The 22,058-nt window shown below is 47.1% G+C and overlaps 9 protein-coding genes across 9 annotated transcripts; 4 read left to right on the plus strand and 5 right to left on the minus strand.

Moving 5' to 3' along the window:
* Window positions 1-196: 196 nt before the first annotated feature.
* B0J16DRAFT_369999 (cytochrome P450) lies at window positions 197-2,284 on the plus strand (the record flags this gene model as incomplete). The annotated part of the gene is made up of 8 exons (XM_046130325.1): window positions 197-418; window positions 471-507; window positions 557-648; window positions 700-784; window positions 867-1,374; window positions 1,424-1,590; window positions 1,644-2,029; window positions 2,078-2,284. 8 exons carry the CDS (start codon window positions 197-199, stop codon window positions 2,126-2,128), a joined length of 1,548 nt encoding a protein of 515 aa, XP_045987872.1. The 3' UTR covers window positions 2,129-2,284.
* A 639-nt stretch (window positions 2,285-2,923) lies between these two features.
* B0J16DRAFT_261549 (glycoside hydrolase superfamily) lies at window positions 2,924-5,239 on the minus strand (the record flags this gene model as incomplete). The annotated part of the gene is made up of 2 exons (XM_046123276.1): window positions 2,924-3,798; window positions 3,946-5,239. Coding segments are annotated over 2 exons (2,169 nt in total), but the record flags the coding sequence as incomplete, so codon positions are not given.
* A 1,345-nt stretch (window positions 5,240-6,584) lies between these two features.
* B0J16DRAFT_370000 (RmlC-like cupin domain-containing protein) lies at window positions 6,585-7,706 on the plus strand (the record flags this gene model as incomplete). Its single annotated transcript, XM_046130326.1, has 1 exon — window positions 6,585-7,706. The coding sequence occupies one exon, from the start codon at window positions 6,585-6,587 to the stop codon at window positions 7,704-7,706; it is 1,122 nt and encodes a 373-aa protein (XP_045987874.1).
* Window positions 7,707-8,008: 302 nt separating this feature from the next.
* On the minus strand, window positions 8,009-9,665 carry B0J16DRAFT_381839 (putative tyrosinase; the record flags this gene model as incomplete). Its single annotated transcript, XM_046131189.1, has 2 exons — window positions 8,009-8,686; window positions 8,748-9,665. 2 exons carry the CDS (start codon window positions 9,663-9,665, stop codon window positions 8,009-8,011), a joined length of 1,596 nt encoding a protein of 531 aa, XP_045987875.1.
* Window positions 9,666-10,522: 857 nt separating this feature from the next.
* B0J16DRAFT_370001 (uncharacterized protein) lies at window positions 10,523-13,175 on the minus strand (the record flags this gene model as incomplete). Its single annotated transcript, XM_046130327.1, has 7 exons — window positions 10,523-11,806; window positions 11,857-12,257; window positions 12,313-12,488; window positions 12,544-12,646; window positions 12,698-12,855; window positions 12,903-13,034; window positions 13,082-13,175. 7 exons carry the CDS (start codon window positions 13,173-13,175, stop codon window positions 10,657-10,659), a joined length of 2,214 nt encoding a protein of 737 aa, XP_045987876.1. The 3' UTR covers window positions 10,523-10,656.
* Window positions 13,176-15,666: 2,491 nt separating this feature from the next.
* On the plus strand, window positions 15,667-16,704 carry B0J16DRAFT_381841 (uncharacterized protein; the record flags this gene model as incomplete). Its single annotated transcript, XM_046131190.1, has 1 exon — window positions 15,667-16,704. The coding sequence occupies one exon, from the start codon at window positions 15,667-15,669 to the stop codon at window positions 16,702-16,704; it is 1,038 nt and encodes a 345-aa protein (XP_045987877.1).
* A 631-nt stretch (window positions 16,705-17,335) lies between these two features.
* B0J16DRAFT_381842 (uncharacterized protein) lies at window positions 17,336-17,815 on the minus strand (the record flags this gene model as incomplete). Its single annotated transcript, XM_046131191.1, has 2 exons — window positions 17,336-17,730; window positions 17,779-17,815. 2 exons carry the CDS (start codon window positions 17,813-17,815, stop codon window positions 17,336-17,338), a joined length of 432 nt encoding a protein of 143 aa, XP_045987878.1.
* Window positions 17,816-19,337: 1,522 nt separating this feature from the next.
* Window positions 19,338-20,502, plus strand: B0J16DRAFT_396009 (uncharacterized protein). The gene is made up of 2 exons (XM_046132229.1): window positions 19,338-20,098; window positions 20,149-20,502. Exons 1-2 carry the CDS (start codon window positions 19,396-19,398, stop codon window positions 20,307-20,309), a joined length of 864 nt encoding a protein of 287 aa, XP_045987879.1. The 5' UTR covers window positions 19,338-19,395; the 3' UTR covers window positions 20,310-20,502.
* On the minus strand, window positions 20,495-21,753 carry B0J16DRAFT_396015 (uncharacterized protein; the record flags this gene model as incomplete). Its single annotated transcript, XM_046132230.1, has 3 exons — window positions 20,495-20,666; window positions 20,717-21,258; window positions 21,310-21,753. The coding sequence occupies 3 exons, from the start codon at window positions 21,751-21,753 to the stop codon at window positions 20,495-20,497; spliced, it is 1,158 nt and encodes a 385-aa protein (XP_045987880.1).
* Between the last annotated feature and the right edge of the window lie 305 nt (window positions 21,754-22,058).

Consider the following 22,058-nt stretch of genomic DNA (forward strand, 5'->3'; position numbering starts at 1 on the left):
TAAGGAATTAATAGTAACGCAGGCAGAGACCTAACGGAAATGGTGATTTTCCCGAGGCCGTTTCTAAATTTGGCCATGCGTTGAAAACCAGTAGCTGTTCTTATAAGATAGCCACATTTGGCTGCTCTGCTATGTCCCGGCAGAGATACAACCAACCACACAATAATCTAACTTAACCTATCCTACAATCTTTACCATGGGCAACACACAATCTGTATTCGACATTGCAGCCAACCGATGGCCAGTACTTCTCACTGCACTCCTTGTCTGCTTTGTAGCCGCTATTGCCCCAAAGCTTGGAAGCGTGTTGCGACTTTGGACTATCCCAGTCGTTGGAGAAGAACTCGGGAGTACCGAAAAGCGTAGAAAAGCATACTTGGGAGGGGCCCGAAAGTTATACTCCGAAGGCTACCAAAAGGTAAGAATTTCCATTGACGTATGCGACGTGAAGATGGCTTACCATTGAGTAGTTCAAGAATGGCGTTTTCATGATTACCACGTCTAAGTGTAGGCACTGATGATCTAGAAGCTTAGAATGACGAAGCTAATTCCCTAGCTTCTCCGACAATTGTCATCTCACCTGATTTTCTCCCTGACCTGAAAAAGCTGCCCGATTCGATTTTGAGCATGGAAGCCGCCGTTGATGAGGTTAGTAATACCGAAGGGAGAGGATGTATCCATCTACTCACCAGCCTATAGTCAATGGAGACCAAGTACACCAAGATTGAGACGTCGGTACCCATCATCCCGCATACCATCAAAGGTCACCTAACTCCAGGACTATGTGAGTAATGCCTCAAATTACGAATTAGAGTCGGCAATAACCGAAATAACTATCTCGTTCAAGCCACTGACTATGTGTATAGCTCGACTGAGTACGATCATTGCCGATGAAGTCAGACAATCCCTAGAGCTTTCTATACCCTCCTGTGAGGATTGGACAGAAGTCAACATTCATCACAGCCTCCTTCGTATCGTCGGAATGGTATCAGGTCGCGTATTCGTCGGTCCAGAACTTTGTCGTTCCGAACAGTACCTCGATGCAGCAATCAACTATACTATGGAAGTCATGGGTGCCCAACGCGCCGTGCAGAACATGCGACCCTGGTTACGACCATTTCTGGCCCAGAGCCAGCCCGAGGTCAAGAAACTTTACCAACGAATTGCAGAAGCTGAGGCTTTTCTACAGCCTGTGGTAGAGTCAAGAATAGAGGCGATGGCGGACCTGTCCTACGAGAAACCGGATGACTTTCTACAGTGGCTCATCGACGGAAAGGACAAGTTTCCGGACAAGAATAGCCAGAACCTCGCCAAGGTTCAACTGGGTCTTACCTTTGCAGCTGTGCATACTACAACATTGACTGCCACTAACGCGTGAGTCTTGGCATTTTGCTCCTTGAACACATCGCTAATTCGAAGACAGTTTCTATGATTTGGCAGCCATGCCAGACTTGCAGGTAGAACTGCGAGATGAGGTTCGGGGAGCGCTCCTTCAAAGTGGAGGCGTCTTTACAAGCAATGTTTTACAGGGCATGAAGAAGATAGATAGCTTTCTCAAAGAAACTCTTCGAGTCCATCCAGCGACAATGGGTAAGGCATGATGCAGATTTCGTAGCTCCCAGATACTAATACGAACTTCACAGCTTCCTTTCAGCGTAAGGTCTTGAAGCCATTCACTCTTTCCAACGGCCAAGTTATTCCAGCCGGTCTAATGATAGAGATACCTGCCGTTGCAGTTAACTCTGACCCCTCCATCTTCCCACACGCAGACGAGTTCGACCCTTTAAGGTTCTACAGACTTCGCACCCAAGCCAAGGAGGAGGGATCGGTCGAAAAGGCAGCAAACAACCAGTTTGTCAGCGTGAACCAGAGCAGTCTGACTTTTGGTTATGGCAGGCATGCTTGTCCGGGGAGGTTCTTCGCTGCGAACGAGATCAAGATGATTCTGGCCCATGCGCTTCTACGATACGATGTTAAGTTGGTCGGCTCAGAGACCAAGAGATATTCTAACATGGAATTCGCCCATATGGTAAGTCAAAATGGCCATAGTTGTAATGTATACTGACTAGGGATACAGTCTATTCCGGATCCGTCTCGAAACCTCTTGTTCAAGGCAATTGATGTTTGAAGGCTTCTGATGCTCGTCAACAGCTCGGCACCAATCCCGAATCTTCTCGGGGCAGTCTGCGGTTTGGCGTCTAGCATTTCGAACGCTGCCCGGGTCATGAGACCGAACGTTGGTGGTATAATGCTCGGCTGGGGTCTTGCTAACAACATTGTCGGGTTACCGTTTTGGTTATTGTCAATTTTGGCAGTGGTCAATTGGGTTATTCTTTGGTGGATCGAAAATGTGGATATATCTCATCTCACTGACGTATCTAGCGTTACAGTTAGATAAATAAGTATCGGGGTGGCTCTAAAATGTTAAGCAAATTGTAAACATGGAAATTCAAAAGGAATCAAGTCGTGTTTCTTAGATTAAGCATTTTATGTTTAACTAATTAAATACTTCATCATCTCATTAGATTCAGTGGCGCGTTTTAAGACCACTAACTTTATTTCAAATCCCCACCTTTGTATCTTGCACTGGAGGTTCTACACAACTTAGATACGCTGCTAAGTTTCACAAGTTAATACGGTAAAACATACCCTATAGCGCAGCGTCAGAGCTAAGAAGTGATAAAGCAACCACTGTATGGAGAACTAATAAAGGAAATTGTTTTACAATAAATATATCACATAGGTTTTCTTTTAAACCGTTGTTATAGTGTAAATGACATTTTATTAATGTTTTAGGATTGATGTTTGGTAAATGTAGTGGCTACACTATCTACAAACTATGGACTTGAATGACCTGGACATGCTTTGTGTGTATGTCCACAAGATGCCATGACGTTCAGAGAAACCACCCCCGAGCTCCTCACTAGATAGTCAAGGATACGCTTCCGTGTAAATCACGAGAGCTAGAGCCAACAGTGAACTTGTACGAGCCACTGGCAATCGCCCACTTCTGTGCCTCCGTGTCCCAATAACTCAAGTCACGACGACGGAGTTTAAAGGACACTTCAACAGTCCGACCGGGAGTTACCGTCACCTTGTTGAATCCTCTGAGGATACGCTCGGGCTGCTTAGCAGAGTCTGGGAATGCCACGTAAAGCTGCGCAACTTCTGATCCCGTTCGACCACCTGTATTTTTGACGGTTGACTTGACCTCGATGACCTCATCCCACAAATCAGACTGACCACCGGGTACAAGCTTTCCTGTGGGAAACTTTGACGATAAAGCCTTCTTATCCTTATTCTGAATCTTGGGCTCACCGTACTCGAAGGTTGTGTAGGACAAACCGTGACCAAAAGGATAACGCACCGATATATTCTGGCCGTCGAAGTACCGATAGTCGATATATGTGCCCTCAGTGAAGTTGCATTGTGCAGTAACACAAATGGAAACCGGATAGTCGGACGCATTCTTGGCGATAGTGTGCGTTAACTTAGCGCTGGGGTTCACATCGCCGTATAGAACATCCGCAATCGCATTACCGCTCTCCTGACCCAGCAGACCAGCATAAAGTATTGCTGTTACGTTTTCATTCTCAGCCCATGCGTCGAGAATACGTGGACCAGAAGTGTTGATGACGACGACAGTGTTGTTGCAGTTGGAAGCGACGGTTGTAACCATAGTGTCTTGGTCATCGTCTGTAAGTTGGCTTCGGTCGCCACCCTCACCAGAATATGAGTTCAGGAAAACGAGGCAGACATCGGAGTTCCCGGCATAGTTGGTAAAAGAGGGAGTGACAGCTGTACCCTGACCGAGACTGCTAAAATCCATCCCGCCACCACCACCACCACTGATGTCGTCGCCATCACTGGTTGGAGGAGCACCTCCTTTACTTGGGGCAGTAGTAGAGTTATCTGACATTCCTCCAGGCATACCACCACTGCTACCACCACCACCGCCGCCACCCATGCCACCTCCGGAATTGGAAGAATAAGTGTCATTCATGATCCACCAGATCATGCTGTTGTCTTCAATAGCACGGTTGGTCAAGGCCTGGAAAGGAGTGATGAGATAAGGAAACGACAGCGAACCGGAGCCGGATCCGCTGGCAAGATGTCCTTGATAAACATCGCTATCCGTACCTTGGACAGAGAAAGCCTGGTTGGGACCGGCCATGGCGGGACCAGCATGAGCTCCGAAAAGTGACACGGTGCGTGGTTTGTCAAGAGGAAGTCCGAGGCCACTGACATTCGAGTTCTTCAATAGGACAATGGACTCGCGAGCGACCTCACGGATAAGCTTGTTGTGGTCACGGCGTACGTTGCGATACTCGGTTGAATCGGCTTTCGAAGGTTGCTTCCCATCATCGAGGCCGACGTAGTAGTAACCCATGACATTGCGAATAGCCATATCGTCCAAGCGCTCCTGAGTGAAGCTACCGTTCTTGATACCAGCTTCCATGATCTTGGAAGTCCACAACGAGCTTGATCCAAAGTCAAGACCGGCGTTAGCTGACTTGAAAGAGGTGCTCTGAGAATTGACATCAGGAAACACCATTCCTGGGAAACCCATGTGCTTCTTCAAAACGCCGCTAATGAGGTTGTTATTCTCGCATGAGAGTGTGCTGTTGACCCGAGTCATGCCGCACATAACAGCCATCATTCCTGCCTTGACACCATCTGCAAAGGGCCAAGCGTAGAGCTCATGAATCGTCTTGTCGTCAGCATTGGATGAGTAAACCTCGCTAGTAGAATCCGAAGTGCCGGAGGATCGGTTAGTCTCCTGCTCGTTGAGGAGAAAATGCCTTCCACCGGCAATGACACCAGCAGAGTTCATACCAGTGATGGCTTCACCCATTGCCACTCCAGAAAGGTATGGATCTGCGGAAAAGGTTTCAGGGGTGCGACCGCCAAAGGGAGTTCGACCAAGAGGGCCCGGTTCTGGGCCATCAATCAAGTTATAGCCCATATCGTAGAATTCCTGACCAACAGCCTTGAACTGGCGTTTGATCAGATCGCGGTTCCACGACATAGCCAAAGCATTTGCCATGGTGAAACCGGAGACATAGAATTGGAAGTTGATGCCCGAGACACCATCCTTAGCGTTGAGGGCCGTCCAGTTGTTGTTGCCGTTAAGACTACCGCCCGTGATGATGGTGATTTTCTCCGTATTATTCAGCTTTGCGACGAAGCCTTTCGCCTGTTCGTATGCATTGTTGAAGCGACCGTTCAACGAGACTGACGTATGTTAGATACTGATGTGTTTCTCACCCATTAACTGGATCGCGTACCGTAGTCATCGCCAAGAATTGCGGATGTGGATGTCAGATCCGATGCTGCTACACTGCTAGCAGCCAGAAGAGCAGCCAACTCGACAAAGTTGACAAGCTTCATCTTCGCCCCAGAGAAGAAAAGAGTTTACAAATAGAGAAAGGTAGGAAGGAAAACTATGCCCTGAAGATTCGTTTAAAGAAAGTCTGCCTTGGAATAAACATCTTCCATCTTATTAACGATATTAATATGAACAAGCCCCGACAGACAGCCACATCACGACGAGAAAGTCTTACGTAGTCTGGTTAATGGTTTGAAACGCGGCTCTTAATTTGAAGGTTCTTTGTAGAACAAAGAGCATTGGCTAGTAAACGCGATCGTTAAGCTAGTTTCCGGGAAGCCGCGTGGCGTTGTGGAGCAAGACCTCACTCGGGAATTGTAGCCTTAAAGTGTTTCTAGGACTAGTCTGATAAGGACCGATTATGCTGTACAGAATTAATGTGTTTGAAACTTATACGCGGAATCTGAGCACAGACTTGATGTAGCAGCACAGCCACGAGAACTCGCAGCGATAAAGGGAAAAGAGTCAAGAAAGAGGCATGGGCTTATATTTTAAAGCGAGTTACAAGGTTTATTACAACATGTTATGGGCTAGGCTGTTGATGTCTACTACTAAGCTCACCTAGGTGAATAGTCTGGACGCTACACATCAGTCGTCTAATTATTGCGATCAAAGAATGCATTTATCTTTATTGTAAGTACTATTAAATAACCCAAACGAAGATTTACTTTTCTAGACCTTTGTATTTCGTTTTGATTTATATGCCTCTCTGTCTGTTCTGTGTAGATTACGTTAGTTTCGTAGATATCTGGTCTAGAGGTGGTCAGACTTTTTGTCTACGTAATACATTCGGCAAGTGGATTTTAAAGATGGAGTCAAGTCTCGGAAATGCCGAGCCCGGATTTGCCGAACAAACATGCCGTTCTTATTATGTACGTTCACCTACCCAAATTCGCTAAGCGTCCATTTGCATCGCGTCTCGGGATTTTGCCCGGAGTTATGACTAGCAATGCTAGAATGGAAGCCTGCATGCGTAATTCTATCCACTCACAGAGTCATGAGATATCAGATCAAACAGGGATTTTGAGGATCGGGTCCATTTATCTAGAAATCGCAATTAACAACAGGGTGAAAGAGGATGGAAGGGTTTTCAAGGACAGTCTTATTTAATGCGACATTAACGCACTTACAATGCGTTAGCTCATCTTACCATCAGCCATTCATTAAGCCTAGCCTCCTTTTTAACTAGTCAATCATGAGAACTAGCACTTTGCTGGTTGGCCTTGCGGCCCTGGCTACTGCAGCACCTTCAACTCAATCGCAACCGAAATCAAGATCCCACCCTCTCGTTGTTGACCGAGCACCAGACACACCTCGTCCGTATATGCTCCCCAAAGGCTTCGGGCGGGCCGTGTCGGTAGGATCCCAGGTGTATCGCCTTTCTGTAACAGGCAACGCCTCCGATGGTGCCTTCACCCTGCTCCAAACCAATGCGCCCTCATCCTCCGAGCTTGGAGTTCTTCCGCACATTCACAAAGCCCACTACGAGAACTTCTACTGTACCAAGGGTCAATTCCGCCTTTGGGCAGAGTCTAACTCATCGGCGCAGCAAGGTCGACAGTTGACTCCAGGGGATTATGGTGCCGTTCCCCACAATACGAAACATACGTTTCAGGTTCTCGATCCGGATACCCAGATGACTGGTGTCATTCATCCTGGTGGTTTTGAAGAACTATTCATCGCTCTTGGCGAAGACTTTTCTTCCAAGACCGGCACTCCGTTTGTCCCAGCTGCTCTCAACGATTCAAGCTCTGGCACTGATCCCAATGTCATCACGGCTCTTGAGTCATTCGACGTCTTTGCTCAACTTGACTTCGAACCACGGCAAGACTTTTTGAATGGCCAAGCAGGAGGCTCGTCACAATGGCACAACGATAGCAACACTCTTGCTGTTGACTCAAATACTCCGAACTTTATCGCAAAGAACAGGGGGCCAAAGTATCTCAATAACATCGGTGGTACCTATCAGCTCATCGCTCCCTTGGCCACCAAGGACCAAACTGGTAGCAACTTCACCATGGGAACTGTAACCTTGAGCCATCGACTCGAAGGAACCCGTGCTATCAATACAAAGCTGCGCGAATCAGTTGCCTTTCAACTTGAAGAAGGCAAGCTCAGCATCTCGATTGACGGATATGAGGCTATGGAACTGATACAGGGAGATGTGGTATTTGTTCCAGGCAACACTTCCTTCACTTACTATGCTATGGTGCCTTTCACTAAATTTTTGTATGTCAGTGGAGGCAAGGATGGCTTCGACCAAACCTTGATGGAGGGAGCCAAGACTTGGGACTATGCTACCTATCCAGTAGCATAAACTGTTTCAGAAGAGACCCTTAAAACATATATTCTACTTCTTTGACAAGGCCCTATCTTAGTACTATAGACTTACTTTCTAACTAGTACTTTGTTAAATATAGCTAAAGTCTATAGGAGTATTGTAATAAATAAATCTATACACCAATACGTTCTTTGCATTGTTTGAACTGTACAACTTGCAAACTGACCTTCAAAGAACTCAAGTAGAGTTGCAGACCAGTGATTGAGAATCGTAGTCCCTGTACAGACATAGTAGAGTGTTCGTAGTCGTTTCATTCTCAACATCTAGGAGCAAGTCGGTTAATCCATGTGCGAGGTGATAACCCTGAACTTTGGGTTCTGTTTCTTAGCAGGATCAGCAACATGTCCCATGTTCAAACGGTTCGCATCAACCGGATTACGTGACTGCAGCAGGACTTCGAAGCTTCCCTTCTCAGCATCCGCCTTGCTGTAACCATGAAGTGGGATATGCGTTCTGACGTCGAGATGGTTCTGGCAGTTGGCGCAACCAGAAACATGCCAGCGGCTCAGTACAGCCTCGGTGCCGACAAGGGTTCCCGTGGTTTGGTCATACACGTTGATCAAAAACGAGCCGCCAATTGAGGCGCGGTTGACGTTGCTGACTTCGATGACTGGGACGGCCTCCTGTTCGTGAGGAATGTACAGGTCGGAATTGCCGTCGTTGAGCCTGTTGGGAGTATGGCTATCGTACACGTACGTGTACCCGAGGCTTAGTGGGTTGACAACATCGCGAGACGTCATGGGTTCGGTCTGGCTTCCAGGTTTCTTGAAAGGGTCAAGAGCGCTGTCGAGTGAAAGCCAAGTTCCACCGGCGACGCCGGGAGTCGGACCCTGGTTGTCAACGGAGTTGGTTCCCGGGTAGCCAGGAATGATCTCAAGCGACTCGAGGGCGTTCCACTTCTTCTGCCACTCGTAGAAGACAAGATCAACGAAGCAGTGGTGGAAGAAGAAAATGGGCTATGGCATACATCGTTAGCTCTGGTACATCAATGTGCACGGGGTGGCTGGTTGTACTTACGTCGAAAGCTGCGGTGTCATTCTCGCCCATGTCGCCATTCGCTCCGGCGTAGTCGTTATAGTCTGAATTGGTCTTTTGAACCTCGAACCCACCGACGGCGAGATGCATGGAGTTATGAGGTGACTCGAGTGGTACGACACGGACGTAGTCTTTGGTACCGACCCTCTCGTCATTCCACTGCGTCGCGGAAGTGGTGTTGGAGAAAATGGTATAGTTTGGTGCGTTCAGGCACGCGCCGTACTTGTGTGCAATATTGGCATCCACATCTTGACCCTCGTGGTTCTGAAAGGTAACCTTGTTGAGCCACTTGACAACATTCAGGTTCAGCATTCCATTGGTATGGGCCACGCCCATCTTCCGAAGCTCTTCATTGTGAACCTCAGTGTTTGCTTTATCCTCATCAGTGCCAACGAGGCCAGAGAATGGGTATCTGACGGTCTCATAGCCGGCGGCCTTGGAGTAGTTGGCGTCGGGAATGGGAGAAAGACGGTCGGTGATGTTGGCTTGGAATTTGTACGAGTAGAGTGGGTTGGGCTTGATCACTTCTTTGTTCTTGCATTCCCACTCGGGCATAAGAAAGATATCGGGGATTCCCTTCTCCCGGCTCTCCACCTCGGTCTCGTCCCAGTAGGCCATAGCTACACCAGGGACAATAGTCTGAAGAGCCTTCTCGAGACGGTGGAGGTAGGCGCGGTGCCAAGTTGGAAACAGGACATTGCCATGGTTGCAGTACCCTCCCCACCACTGAGGGTTACCCCAACCAGCACCACGGAAAGGTTCACCGTGGTAGCCGGCGATCATGAAGAAAGAGTTGGGGTCAGTGGGATCAAGCTTCTGGATACCAGCGAAAGCTCTGACGAGGTTATCTTTCTCCTCCCAGGACAGGGTGCGGATGTTCTTTCGCTCAACAATCTTCATTGTGAAAAGATTATTAAAAGGTGCAATGATTGAGTTCATGGTATGGTTTGGAATTTATTGTAGATGGTCGGATTATAACACTGTCAAGACCAGGTGCTCGATATATATACACATCTGGGTCTCAAATCTGCCATTGGTAAGTCTTTCCCTTTAGAGACAATTGACGTACATTCAACATTCGTGGCAACAATTTAGATGCTCACCTGACAGAAAAGAATGTTGAAATGTGATAACGACCGTTATTGGCTATCTTGTCAATATTCTAGCCTCTTCTCTCTTCCCTCTAGCTTGACTAAGTCTAGGTTCTTTGGGGACCGTTCTGTTTGGCCCACCACTAAAACCGATTCCTTCGCAGCTATGGGTTGTTGTGTTGTTCTCTCTGCATAGATACCACCTTGTCTCATTTTGACAGCCACCATTGGTATTCGAGTAAGACCTTTCTCAGCTAGGTGAGACAAGCTTGTGTATGGCGGTGAACGATGGTTGTAAGCTACTCAAACACGACCTACAAGAAACCAGCACCTGATGTTACATGATATGGCACGGAATTAAGAGATGTAGGCCTAGTGAAGGAAGTGCAGTCGATACACAGGCAGCTAGATATGTTTATCATGAGCGATTATTTCGACCGGGAGCCTTGTTTTGCGTTTACCTATAGCGGGCGCTGCATGTTTCGAAGCAAACCTAGCTATCGAAAGTCAGACATGGCTTGAGTCTGGACCCAAGCTATCTGGGAGAAAGTCAGAATCAACATGTGATTGTAATAAATAAGAGAAAGCAGAGGCATGTGATTCATGCAGCTTGACCGTTTATTCGTGTCAGTGAGACATATTGAACTCTAGGACAGTCTAGGTTTGGGATGAGCTAAGCTACCCCGCACCGTATCTGAACATCTACTAAAGAAAAGACAGCGAGGCGGGCTAACTTTAAGTCTGGAGTTTGTGAAGAAGCTAAGCTATCATTCTTGATACTCTTTCTGAGATCAAACATTCTAGCAACAGGCGAGCTTGACCTCCTCCGTCACACCAGTTCCCTCTGCACGACCAGTTCCATCCCTCCTGGTTGTAATCTTCGGGTGCACAGTGACATGCTCCGAGTAAGAAGGGAACTCATTAGGGTTCTGAGGCAGTGTTACCTTGTTGCTAATAACACCGACCAAAAGACCAGGTAACTGATCTCTCTTGCCCTCGGCCTTGAGTCTGTTGCCGTTCTGGTCCACAACTTCCCAGTGTAGATACTTCACGAGGTAGTCCTCAACCGCATCCACATCGAGGCTGGACAGCTGGCCTGCAAAGTAGCGCTCAACGAGCGAGATCGTGAGGGGAATTTGTCCAGTGATCTCCAATCCGGCTGACTGATCATCCTTGCACTTGCCGCACGAAGTGTTCGAGCCTTGTCCAAAGGGAAAGAAGGTTCCGACGTGGAACGGCGAGGTTCCGTAGAGAGCGGGCGACTCATCTTCAGGAAAATCACCCACGAAGACGTGTACAGCATACTGACCACCAAAAGCGTGCTTCTCAGCCTTGATGTTGACCAGCCACTCGAGGTAGGTGTTGTCCTCGTTGACTAGATCAAGTACCGAGAGCTCTTTCGGGATCTTAATAGACTCAATTGGATCAGCTGCAACATCCGGGAGGATCGATTTGAGCTCGCTCGGAATGTCTGGGTTGAGTGCAAGTGCCGTCTTTGTAGTGTTCGGTGCGTCGGCGCCATGGATTTGTGTCAGTTTTGCCGCGCGCTGCCGAAGTATCTCATTTGGCTTCGCAACTCCTGCCTTCGAAATTTCTGACTTTGTAATCAGGGCCATGTTTGCCAACGAAGCAGAAGCATACTTCTCTCGAAGCTTCGCCTTGATCTTCTCGATAGACCCCTTCGAGTTGCCCAAGGTATCATCCAGAGTTTCAGGGTAGGCGTAACCAAAGTCTGCTGTATCATGGACCTGGGAGGACTTCCAGAACTTGTCCTTACCCTCCTGGGTATTATTTTCGTAGAACGGGAGAAGAGGAGTGTTGTCATCCTCTGTCCCATACTGTTCGGTGTGCCAGTTTTCCTCTTCCGTTTCAAGCGGTGTGACCCATGGATCCTTAGTGCTGTTTTTGCCGTGCAGAACCTGCCATATAGCTAGGAGACGATCGATGTTCCTACTGAGTATTAGAATCTTGTTTCATAGGATCTTTGCAGGTCTTCTTACGCGTGATGCATCCAGAATATCGGATCGAACGCAGCGTAGGAAGGATTGTTCATGTGTCCCAAATAGTCACCAGGTCCTCCGGTATAGGTGTGGAGAGTGTTGTGAATGTCTTCCAGGCTACCGAAACCGCGCCCTTTTACGAAACTTTCATCTTGTCCCTCTCCTCTATCGCTCTTCGTGAGCTTGTTTTGACTTATCTGAGAGAAGGAGTCGTAGGATTGGAGGATGTACACCAACCGCTCGGCAAGGTTGATCTCTGTTTTGATCAATGCTTTTTTATCGTCATCTTTGACCCAACCTTCCATAACGTATTTGACGAGTGTCTTCTCGAGGTCTTCATTCGCCTTAGGGTTGCCTGTTTTTTTCAGATGGTATCGGGTTGTGGTGGGCAGGTCATCCAGCTTTATGCCAATGTTAATCATCAGTTGGTAACGTTTGCGGCGACACTTTACTTACGATCACTTTCTTTAGAGTACCCTCACCAAACCGGTATGCGTACAGGGGGTTAGAAAGGGTGACGTCACCAGTTGCGTCGAAACTGTAGAATGATCTGAGGCTCTTTGGCATGTTGAGCGGATACGTGGCGCGGATTGCCTCACTAGGGAAAACAGATGGGCCGGGGAGAGCCCAGTCTCAAAGTGGATATGTCAGCTAAGCATTGTGAAAGCCCGATCACAGATAGCTTACCCCAGTAGGGAAGTCTAAACTTCTCAGCAATGCTAAGATACTCATTCTGGCCTTCCTTTTCGAATTCCTTGGCTACGTGGATCATAGCCTCCCGAAGGACGGTCTAGCAACATGGATTTAGTAATCATAACTTGGATATGAGCTCACGACGTACCTCAAAGAGAGAAAGATACGGTCGATGCCAGGTCAGGAACAAAATAGACGAGTGAGTGCAGAAACCTCCATCGGATTTGCCAAAGTCATCAGTTCTAGCAAGATCGTGCTGCAGCGGATCGCCCTTGGGCCATGCCTCATAAGGCAATCCGTGGATTCCTAATCATGTTAAATCGTGATCACCCCACGGCTTAAAAATGTCTTACCGGCGATCTGGTAGTACGATAGGAGTTGATCCTGGGGAACCAATTGAAACTGCCAAAGACCAAGCAAGAAAAGCTCGAAGGCTTTCTTATCTTTGGCGAGGTCTCGGAGCTCTTGACGAACTTGCGGCTTTTCTGTCTAGGGTTAGAGATTATGGCTTTTAGTTAGACCGACTTCTTACCGCCATCTTTCAGTTTGATGCCTTTCACGAGATAATCCTCGCCTTCCTTAGGCTGGTAAGGCTTGAAGTGGGGCTTCAAGTTCTGGGTAGACATGTTGACACAATGCGAAACTGGTAAGAGTGGTGAGGGTAGATTTGATGGCAGTGTTGAAGTATCGGAGCGCTGTGATGGATAGACCTTCTTATAACCAAGTAGACACAATCCATCCCGTTAAATCTGCATTATTCTCCGTGTTTTACATCATCCATAAATGGCGTGCGGCTGAAGTAGAATTTTGTGATAGTGTCACAGGCTTGCAGGACGGCTCATGAAGCTCTCAAAGGTGAATCAATAAATGGTGCACTTATTGCATTTTGTCTCAAGCCGCCACCGCCTTTTCTATCCACGACCCCGACAAGCATGAAGCTATTGGATTGAAAATGGCTTAGCGCTATCGTTTGTGTGCTTCCGACTGACCTAGGAATGCTAGCCAGCAGATCTACCAAGTATACCAAGCAAAGCCTGTCGATGCAGAGAGGCGTAGAGCTATGGCTTGCTAGTCCCCGATCGGGCCGCGTTTTAGCTTCGGCGTTAGAACTCTCATATTCAACCCGCTGGCCCTTAGACAGCTTTGGGGCGTTTTCTTTGCCATCAATCGCTTTGGCAAATGCGCAAGCAACTTCATTGTTCTTCCTGTGAATGGCAGAGTATAATGGAGATTTGTTGGGATTGCACAGAGTGGGTGCAGATCTCCCAACAGTTTCAGATGCATCAGAATCACAGTCGTGATCAGAGGCTGCGGCTGACTTGCAGGACGTTGAGTGCCGAGCTGACTGACATTCCTCAATCGGGATGCCGATCAAAAGTGGCTGGCTGACTGAGAGTTCACACCGGTAAACCATCCTGTAAACCCCTCTCCGATGTACTTCAAAGCGTATATATTGCATAGGAGAACCGTAGAATTATTTTGAGTTATAACAGTGGTGTATTTTGATACTTTATCAGAAGACATATACTGTATACGTTATAAACTGTACTTTTTACAAAGATTGTTTTAAGTGATCACTCTAACTGAGAGCCTTCTTTTGTATCTCGAGCTATAGCTAGTGGCATGTGATTTAGGGTACACTTGGCTATCAACCGAAAGACATGGCTTGAGTCTGGACCGGAGCTATTCAGAGACAAGTAGCAATCAACCTGTAATAAGAGAAGTAGAAGACTGTGATTTATGCAGCTCGCACGTCTATTCGTGGTAGTGAGACATATTGGAATCTGGGCTAGGGACGGATAGGCTACCCCGCACCATAGCGATTTGCTTCAGCCAGCCACATTTGTGACTCGCACAACGATGAGATGCGTGGAATATGGTGGAATCCCATACGATGTATGTCTAAGTTTACTTCAACTTATCAACCACCGAGAAGAATGTATGATATGTATCCGCCACGCACATCCAGCTACCCACAAGTTAGGCCAGTTGGCGATTCTACTGAGACATCATGGATATAATATGAGTAATGTGCGATAAATCGATGTAAGTGTGCACAGTTAGGAGAAAAGGGAATAGCAAACAGCTTCGGTTGTTTGTACAGAAACGTTTATTAACTGTTCTAACAGGGGATGATTCTAGATTTCAGGAGTAGAAATAAACTTGAACTAACCCTAGGCTGCATGTCTATGAATAATTCCTACACTATTGTCCAGAAGAGAGCATTGCTTCGCAGGAATAACAAAAAAACCAAGAGGTTTTACAGAATAGCTGGCCTAACCAACAATACTGGCCATTACGGGCCCACAAACCTATCCACCATACCTTTCGCTTTTGAGAACCCCTTGCAAACCGGTTCATTGCTCGGAGGTGGAGCTGAGGATGTCTCAACCAAATATTAGCACCTTCGATATTAAGGCCGGGCCGTTCCCCTCGCCTGTCTTTTGAGGCCATCAACCAGTCGCTGTCAATAGCAGGCAAAGCACATAATAGATAACTTCCCGGAACGCATAGGCGCTTGCAAGGTGAAACAAAACAATGAGGGTTCGGTAGTTCAACTTGCGGTCAATCATCTACTGCTTGAGTGCGACTGTCGCATCGGCGCAGCCACGCCCGGAGACAGCCTGCCTCCTGCTGTTTCACGGGGCCCGGGCCGCCTCCGCCCAGATGATGTCACTCTATAGACAAACTGTAAGAATGTGATTAGAACACTCTGTCACTAAGATCGAACTGGGTTCATTTTCGATGATCGATGCAGACCCCCTCGCATAGGTTGTTCAGCTCCGCGCCAACTGGAACAGCATGGCTGAAACTTTGCCCACAATACCCATTTCAGCTGAAATGATTTGTCCGCTACCAAGTCCACGCAGATAAATTCACCGAAAGACAGTTTGCAGTATCGATCAACGGGTAAGGAATATAACCCTTGCTATATCAGACCTGTCTATATAAAGACGTGGTGCTGCCCATACAAGGTAGAGGGCTAGGTCCCTAAACCGTACATTATCATTCCTTCACTAGTGACCTCCACATCATTTGCCACTTCGACACCACTTAAGGAATTCTACAAGGGAATCGGCAAAAAGCCCTCTCTTACGAAGCAACGGAACCAGCACCATGGACCCTAAATACAAACTCTCCATTCTGGAAGAGTGGCCAAATGACTTTCAGGATTTGACAATCTATGATAATCTCGATGGAACATTTGAACTCGCTGGTCTTTCCTCCAACTCCCTTTCATACTGGAAGTCTCCCCCGAACGATCCGAAAGTTGTTGCAGTCGGGCGTTACCGGCAGGATACCCTCTACATCAGCAAACACCCAGACGCGCTCTATCTCTGGGCCTACAATGAGAAATCGGGCCAGATTGATTCAGTCAACCTTAACAACAACAAGGCTTACCAGATCGCACTACCAGAGAATTTTGTCCTCAACCATGTTACTTACTACTGCTCCGCCCGATTAGACAAAACTATTTGTGTTGTCCAAGGAACCGTCAGTGGCTGGTCGAAGCTTTACTACAATGAACTTGGCTCAGAGGGAAATTTCATGGAAACTTGGGGGAACTGGGACATACATTCCGTGGGCAAACCGGTAGTTGTTGAAGCGGACTCCACCCTCTGGATCTATGTCACATATAGCTACCAAACCGACTGGCAAAACCTCCGCTATCGTTGGTGCTGGACTGCTGCCCTCGACTGGGGTCAATGGCACCAAATGGACCACGTCGGCACGGATTGGCACATCAATTCAATTGCTGGGGTCAACGGTCGAAGGACCGGTGCTGGCCACGGGGTCGTTGTAACCAACGCTGAGGGAGCCCACCTTATCAGAGCTGATAAAGGACACGACGACTGGCCTGTTATCACGGGTAAAACAATCGAGGACTCTTTCTATCGATCGCCTTCCACCAAAGCCGGAGGGACGACATGCGGCAACGTCAATGGCTTTGTCCACTTGAAAAACGGTCAGCTTTCCCTGATTCATTCCTCCATCAAAGAAGACAGCCTTTACAGCGACTCGCTTGAGGAGGATGTGGTGGCCTTCTCTGTTTCTCAACTGTCTGAGGATGACGACAAGAGCACGGGTTTCCCGATTGTGTTTTGCCGAGGGTCTGCGACGTATTTAGCCAGGATTGTTAGTAATGTGGAATAGCGTTGTTGTTCATTATTCCATCTAGACATCAGACAAAACAAACCTTGGTACCATCAATCTGTCTCCGCAGTTGCTGCTCTTATAACGACCGTGATGAATTGTGCGGTTGTTGATCTTCTGGCCTCTTCCCTCTTTTCTCTTGCTCAACTAAGTCTAGGTCTTCTGGGGGCCTTACCGTTCCGGCTGGCCCGCCACTGGTGCCAAGCGTTTTGTGCGGCTATGGACTTATCTATGGTTCTCCCTGCATCAATAGCGCCTGGTTTCATATTTGACAGTTTATCACAACCCGTGTCTCAGAATACGCTGAAAAGAAGTCCAGGCTCGGTTTCCAGCTGTTCTCGCAGATATCATCTCCATCATGACTGAAACCTTGAATTAGAAAAAGTCTGATCTAGACAGCTGATAGCTATGATATGTCCCAATGACTTAGCAAATCTACTGGTGTGCAGTTCATCCAACCTTGGTCTCAATTGTCTCAGCAACCCCTCATTTCTCAGCAAGCCACTTTCATCGACACAACTGCGTAAGCAGCTTCAAAATGCAAGACCATCACAGCGCTACTTTTCCGATCATCTGGTAAATAGGTGATGCTTTCAATTGATGTGCTCGAAATCCTCGATACAATATTAATCTATTTCGCACCAGAAATCTCCTCGATAATCTCAACTGCCCTCATGAAATTCTTCCTCTGTTCCTCATCAGCATTTACAAAGCTTTCGCCGCCACCGCAGCCTTGAGGCCCACCATTCCACCATTCTATATCATCGCTTTGCCAAGCGATGCTCGTATCCAGTCTATATATATCCTCACTACCGGGAGGTTGCTCTGTAGGCAATCCCTTCAAAATACTATGCAACTCATCGATGACAGCCTCATGTTCCGCGAAATCTATTATCTTTGAAGCTGACGGCGCTAAGTCCGGGGTACCATCCTCGCGTTTTGCAATTGATATGCTCAGATTGTTATTACTGGCATCAATAATGATGATCAGGCTGGGTGTAGGTGGGGCAAACCCTCCGGTGATTCCTAGTGCTATTAGCTTCGTGACGCTTACTGTAAACAAACAATAGTTACCTTTCTGGAGACGAACGCTAAAGTCGGAAGGCGCCATGGTGATAATTGCGGACATAAAGTTTAATGTTTTGTGATTGATAATTTATCTTTGAAGAGAGTGGCATATGTTTGAATATTTAAACCAGCGACATGATCTGCATGAGAAGCGGAGATAGCACGTCATTTATCTTCAGCTTGCATGTGTTACAAGGCGGCTTCTAATGCTACGACTAATTGGCTTTAGCCTGTTCTGTTCTGTTTTTTTACTTATCTGGGATACCAATTGATCTCCTAGTAAGTTGAGGAGCTAAACTATATTTTCTGAGACATACTTCAGGCTCAATACCAAAAAGGAAATGATCAACAAGAAGATGAAGAGCTGGTCTACTTTTTGTCAGACATTGAGATTCAAGTTCTGTGATGTCAGCTCACACCGACTTTTGATAAGCACGTGGGTCTTGGTTGCAGTATATTTCATGATGTGTCGTCCTTGGCTAGGTCTTTCATCCCTAGAAACCAGCGGCATCCGTGGATCTCACGGCAAATTCCTACATTAACCTGTGGATAGGGATCTCTATGCACAAGGATCAGAGGCGCGACAAATACATTGAGTAGATATACATCGCAGGTATCTGGAAGGCCCATATGGCAAGCTCCGTAATCGTTATTAATGTAGCCTTGGGTTAGCTATACGTAGCACAAGTTCAATTCGAATGGTCGAACATGTCGCAGAAAGACAACAGTGGCCTCACATAAGTATACGGGCAAGTAGGTTTCGGTGCATGAACTCCATGATACAAGTAAAATATATCTGCGGTCAGTTGATTAATTCTAAGAATCCCGCACTCTAGTCGCCTCTTTCGACACCGGATACAACGTTAAAGAGCCATTGAACCTCATGTCAATAAATACGTCAATAACTTTTCCTCTTCCTATTCTTAACGGCATGAAGAACTATCAGTAATGATAGTCTTAATGGCAGAGCGGCCTTAGTTTAACACCAGAGGCTATGGTAGTATTTGTTAGATAGGCCTTTTATAGTTGCAGGGGTCTGCAAATTTAGAGTTAATAATAGACTCAGCCAGTAGGAAGGGCGATTGAGCTATCACTATGTCAAAGGAAGTCATTCGTTGTATTGCTAGTTACGTTCGGAAAGCGATAGTTCGAAGTGTTATATTTCAAGTCATTGCATTTGCCCATGTCAGATTATGGAGACTTCCACATTTCAACGCCATTGTATTGGCTCTTGATAAATCGATTTCCACGAGGCGGTGGGTCTTCTGCGCTTCCTTGGGTTACCCTGTTGGTCAGGATACGGATTCGTGTTACAGGTTTGTTTTAACACCACGTATCTGGATAAATCTCACGCACATCATATCGACTAAATCCTTCAGAGACCGATATTTTATGGGTGTCGCTCGCTTCACAAGAAACTTGCGTAATATCAGGGCTTTTGCCCTTGAAGACTATTGCAGTTATGGAAACTAGCAGAGGTCAATTTCGTAGACTTATTGAGATATCATCCCCATATAATCTGATATACGATCGCACGCAATCTTTCTCCAGCTTCTATCTTTTCTACTCAGCAACAAATAAATACATTATCAACCAACTCATATTTTCAAAATACCTGCGGCTATGGGCTATCACACAGTCAACTTCGTTCCAACCCTTCGTCATAAGACCTATCCTGCTATCGACGAGAGGAACCCTGAACTGTCAGCAGATGGCAAAGTAGTCTTTATTACAGGCGGTGGCTCAGGCATTGGGCGCCAGATTGCCAAGTCCTTCCTGACTGCTGGGGCTAAAGGCATATTCCTTGCTGGACGAAACGAATCGACCTTGCAAGATTCAGTCAGCGAGCTGAAAGATTTGCAAGGGTCTACAGATAGCAAAACGACTTTTCACTACGCCACGGCCGATGTTACAGATGCGGATACAGTTGCGTCCGCTTTCAAACAGGCCATTGAAGTCTTTGGCCATATCGACATATTGATCCAGAATGCTGGCTACCTTGATGATCATCGTTCAGTATCAGACTCTGACCTCGATGACTTCTGGAAGACCTTTGAAGTTAATGTCAAGGGAGCTCTCATTGTCGTTAAGGAATTCCTGAAGCAGAGCCGAGCTGGCGATACTATTATTAACATCAGCTCTGGGGCTGGACATCTCCCCTACCTCCCAGGATACTCAGCCTATTCGGGATCTAAGCTTGCTTTTGCAAAGATTATGGAGTACGTCCAACACGAAAATCCCGATCTGCGAACCTTCAGTATTCAACCTGGAGCTGTTGAGACTGCCATGCAAGCCAAAAGTGGCATTCCTGCCGTTGACGATATTAGTGAGTTTCTCACATTCGCAAATTTGAGATTAATCTAACCGCCTTTCTAGGCCTCCCGGCATCCTACTGTGTGTGGTTAGCTGGTTCTAAGGATGCAGACGCGCTGAAGGGTAGGTTTCTGTGGACAAATTGGGACGTCGATGAATTGAAGGATCGTGTTGAAGAAATTAAAGAGACAAATCTTCTGATTCATGGGCTGAATGGCTGGTAAATGTCACCGTAGGTCCATGATACTATTATGGAGTCATTATCGCTTATTGAGCCTGACTGGAAGATCAAAGTCGACTGAGCGGGTGAATCCATAGAAACTTATACACCTCGGTATTAACATCATATCTTGCTTTTTAGCAAGATGTACTACCTGTTGATGAAACATTATAGACGCTATATTCTAGCTTATTCCGAAACCTCGAGTTCCTTCTTCTCACTCTCCCCCAGGAGACCCAGTGCTTCCCTTCGCGTCGGTGCAGATGCATCAAAATAAGGCTTCTCCGCCAGCGAGGTTACCCGGGTACCATGTCGTGGCTCTCTGCCGCTGTAGTCCCAACTAGCATTATGGATAGTGATGCTGTAAGAATTAGTATGAGCCACATACTCGAGGATCAACGGAACACTCACCGGTTATCCCAGAGCGCTGAGGTTCTAGGTGTCCACTTAAATCGGACCTGTATGTCGACATTTGTCTCGTAAACATCATACAGATAGTTAAGAATAACATCGCTCTCCGCCTTGTCAAGACCAACGATCCTGTCCGTCATTGCACGGTTTACCCAAAGTGCTTTCCAGCCTGTCGCAGGGTGGACCCTGACTAAAGGATGGACTCTCTCAACATACTTGGGACCATGTTCAGGATGATCGCGGTCAAGGTACGGGTGCGCTGACTTGTAAACAGCCGAACGGCCATCGATGATCTTTCGAAATCCTGGCGAGAGCTTTTCGTATGCTGCGTAGCCAGAGGCCCATAGTGTATCACCGCCAACGGAGGGAACAGTGTCGTTATGAAGGTGTGTGATACCTGCTGGCTGTCTCTCGTGAACCAAGTCTGTGTGCCAACGAGACGCTCCTCCTGGCTGCCGGAAACTGGCAGGACGTTCTGTCGCTTGAAGATCTGGCCAGAGAACACTCACACCTGGCAGACCTGGAACCTGAGGAACCTGTGGCTTTTATCATTGTTAGTTTCCAATTACAGTATTGGGAATATCGTTACTCACATGAACTTCAACTTCTCCATACCATTCGCCGAGTTCCTTCTGCTGCTGTGGTGAGAGATCCTGGTCTCTGAAGAAAACAACACTTCTCTCCGCAATCAAAAGAGCAAGTTCATCGCGCTGCTGATTGGTAAGATCCTTTAGCTGCAAGCCCTCAATCTCGGTTCCGATATACGCCGTGAGATCAGTGACCTTTGTCGCAGCGGAGAGAAGACTCTTCTTTGACTTGTCAGCTCGCGCACCTGCATCAACGTGATCACGAGGCTTGTCGCGGATCTTGTACACATCATCTAAGTACAATGGACGAGACGGACGGTATGGATATCCTTGGGAAAGGTCCACGCCAGATTTCTCGAGACGTTGCTTGGCAGCGTCCGGTAAGCCGAGAGTGTCCTTGATGGGCGGGGCGACATCTGTGATACTGGGATCAATTGGTGCAGGAGCCATTTTGTGCAGTCTAAATAAGTCTCTTGGTAGAAATATTCATACTCTCAAACATTTGAGTCAACAGCAGATGAGGTATCTAGATATATCATTATCTCCTCTTTACAATACTACCCTAAGATCACGTCATAGGAGCGCAGGATGGCAACGCTCAATTCATTAACATCCCATTGGCAGGTCGTTCAGTTGCAATATGCAAAGGTTATTGCAACATAGCCGCAATTGCCTATCTATACCGATTGCGATATTTTTAGGGATAAGGACTGATAGCATGTACCTTCGGAAATAGGGTACATGGTTCCGCATAC

Source organism: Fusarium flagelliforme (assembly GCF_020744385.1).
Source record: "Fusarium flagelliforme strain FIESC 12 MPI-CAGE-AA-0113 chromosome Unknown B0J16scaffold_2, whole genome shotgun sequence".
Lineage (NCBI taxonomy): Eukaryota > Fungi > Ascomycota > Sordariomycetes > Hypocreales > Nectriaceae > Fusarium > Fusarium flagelliforme.

What these genes read in the sequence shown, in the direction of transcription:
- B0J16DRAFT_396009 (XM_046132229.1), top strand. Translation starts at nt 19,396, where the DNA reads ATGGGCTATCACACAGTCAACTTCGTTCCAACCCTTCGTCATAAGACC. An exon ending in TCCTGCCGTTGACGATATTA is followed by an intron (nt 20,099 to 20,148) that starts GTGAGTTTCTCA and finishes CCGCCTTTCTAG; the next exon opens with GCCTCCCGGCATCCTACTGT.